Here is a 2,007-nt window from a genome sequence, read left to right as displayed (position 1 = left end):
CGGAGCGGCGCGGTGCGGTGGGAGGCGGCAGGACGGGGGGAGGGGTTACCTGCATCCTGCCAGCCGAACTCTGGAAGCCTGCCTGAATACCCGTATTTTCCGGCGTATAAGACGACTGGGCGTATAAGACGACCCCCGACTTTTGAGAAGATTTTCAGGGTTTAGAAAGTCGTCTTATACGCCGGAAAATACGGTATGTGTGTTTATGTGTGTAAGTAAATGTAATTTTTTGGAGAGAAACCTAGGAAAGAATTGAGAGGAGGGAAGAACGCAAACAAAAATGTAAGCTTTGATGGTCAAATGTTAATGTAGTGCTGTGTGAAATCATTTTCAATAGATTTTTTTAAAAAATGACAGTGTGACCTCTTATGTTGCAAACTTAGGTATGAAGTCAACTTCCAAAATGGAATTGAGTGTGGTGGTGCATATGTGAAACTGCTTACTAAATCTAATGATTTAAATTTGGTGAGTATTGTTAATCTTCTAAGTTTGAGCTCTTAATGTTTATTTGTTTGGATTACACTCTTGCAAATCATCTTATTACTTTAACAAGATGATTGCATGTCAGTCTACTGAACACTTAAGTACTGTTTATTATAAATCTCATTATTTCAATGACACTCAGGTTATGTATGCAATTTTTGTGAAAACTGTTAACTGTTTGAATTGAATCATTCTTTTGATTTGGGCATTTGTCTCCCCCCCTTGTATTGATTTAAATCTCCCCCCCTTGTATTGATTTAAATCTGTTAGCTGAGAGGTGGTTGATAGACTCAAACTTAAATAAATATTTGGTGCGCATTGAAGTGTAAAATGAAAGCTTTGTTCAAAGTGAATTTATATTTTGAAGGTTTTCCTATCTATATCTTTCATAGGACCAGTTCCACGACAAGACTCCATACACAATTATGTTTGGTCCTGACAAGTGTGGTGAGGATTACAAGTTACATTTTATTTTCCGCCACAAGAATCCAAAGACTGGCAAATATGAGGAGAAACATGCCAAGCGTCCGGAGGCAGAGTTAAAGAATTTTTTTACTGATAAGAAGACGCATCTTTATACACTGGGTAAAGCAGCCACATATTCAGATACTTTTGTGGGTGAAATTATAATATAGTAATTAATGAAGGCAAGAGAGGGAGCATTTTCAACTATGGTATAATGGATAAGGAAGATGACCTTGATGAAAGTATGCAAAAAAATGTTACTTATGGGGAAAAAAAGGGAATGAGATATTTTTTAATAACTGAGAAACTCAGGCAGAGACCTGTCTGACTCACTGGCATATAAGAAGAAGTATAGCACAGTCAGACTTACACAATTCTGTTGTTATGGCCCATCTCAATAAAATAGTTTTGCCTTCGTGAAGAGTTGATTTCTTTCTCTGGTTTATCTAGTGGGGCTGACATATGGACTATATTGTAGAGAATAACTTTTTTATATTCCCATGATTCTTACAATGAACTCTATGTGGTAGAACTGGTTTTTGATATGGAGAACTGGGGATTCTAATAAATTACAGGTAGTTCTCAACTTACAATCACAATTAAGCCCAAAATTTCCATTTCTAAGCAAGGCAGTTGTTAAGTGAGTTTTACCTCATTTTATGACATTTTTGCCACATTTGTTAAGCAAACCACTGCAGTTATTAAGTGAATCATGTGGTCATTAAGCAAATCTGGCTTCCCCCACTGACTTTGCTTGTCGGAAACCGGATGGGAAAGGTAAAAGAGTAGTCACATGACCCGGGGACAATGCAGCTGTCAAATACATGTCAGTTGCCAAGTGCCCAAATTTTGATCATGCAGCCATGGGATGTTGCAGTGGTCATAAGTGTGAAAACTGGTCAGAAGTCACTTTCAGTGGAGTTTTAACTTAATAGTCACTAAATGAATGGTTGTAAATTGAGGACTATCTGTATATGATTTCCATGACATTTTTGAGGAAACCCAAAATATTATTGCTTGCTTGAATTTGGGTGAAGTATTTTTTAATGCTGCATTCCG

The 2,007-nt window shown here is 37.3% G+C and overlaps 1 protein-coding gene across 1 annotated transcript in view; it reads left to right on the top strand.

Annotated features, from left to right (window-relative positions):
• Positions 1–1,158, top strand: part of LOC107301600 (calnexin-like) — a 5,113-nt gene extending 3,955 nt beyond the window's left edge. Inside the window, exons 3-4 of the mRNA XM_015830801.1 lie at positions 384–465; positions 876–1,158. Of these exons, the coding sequence (XP_015686287.1) occupies positions 384–465; positions 876–1,118 (325 nt within the window). The 3' untranslated portion in view covers positions 1,119–1,158. The remainder of the gene's footprint in view (positions 1–383; positions 466–875) is intronic.
• The last annotated feature ends 849 nt before the right edge of the window (positions 1,159–2,007 follow it).

Source organism: Protobothrops mucrosquamatus, unplaced genomic scaffold, assembly GCF_001527695.2.
Source record: "Protobothrops mucrosquamatus isolate PMUCROS unplaced genomic scaffold, P.Mucros_1.0 scaffold14996, whole genome shotgun sequence".
NCBI lineage: Eukaryota > Metazoa > Chordata > Lepidosauria > Squamata > Viperidae > Protobothrops > Protobothrops mucrosquamatus.
This window is presented reverse-complemented; position numbering and strand designations above follow the sequence as displayed.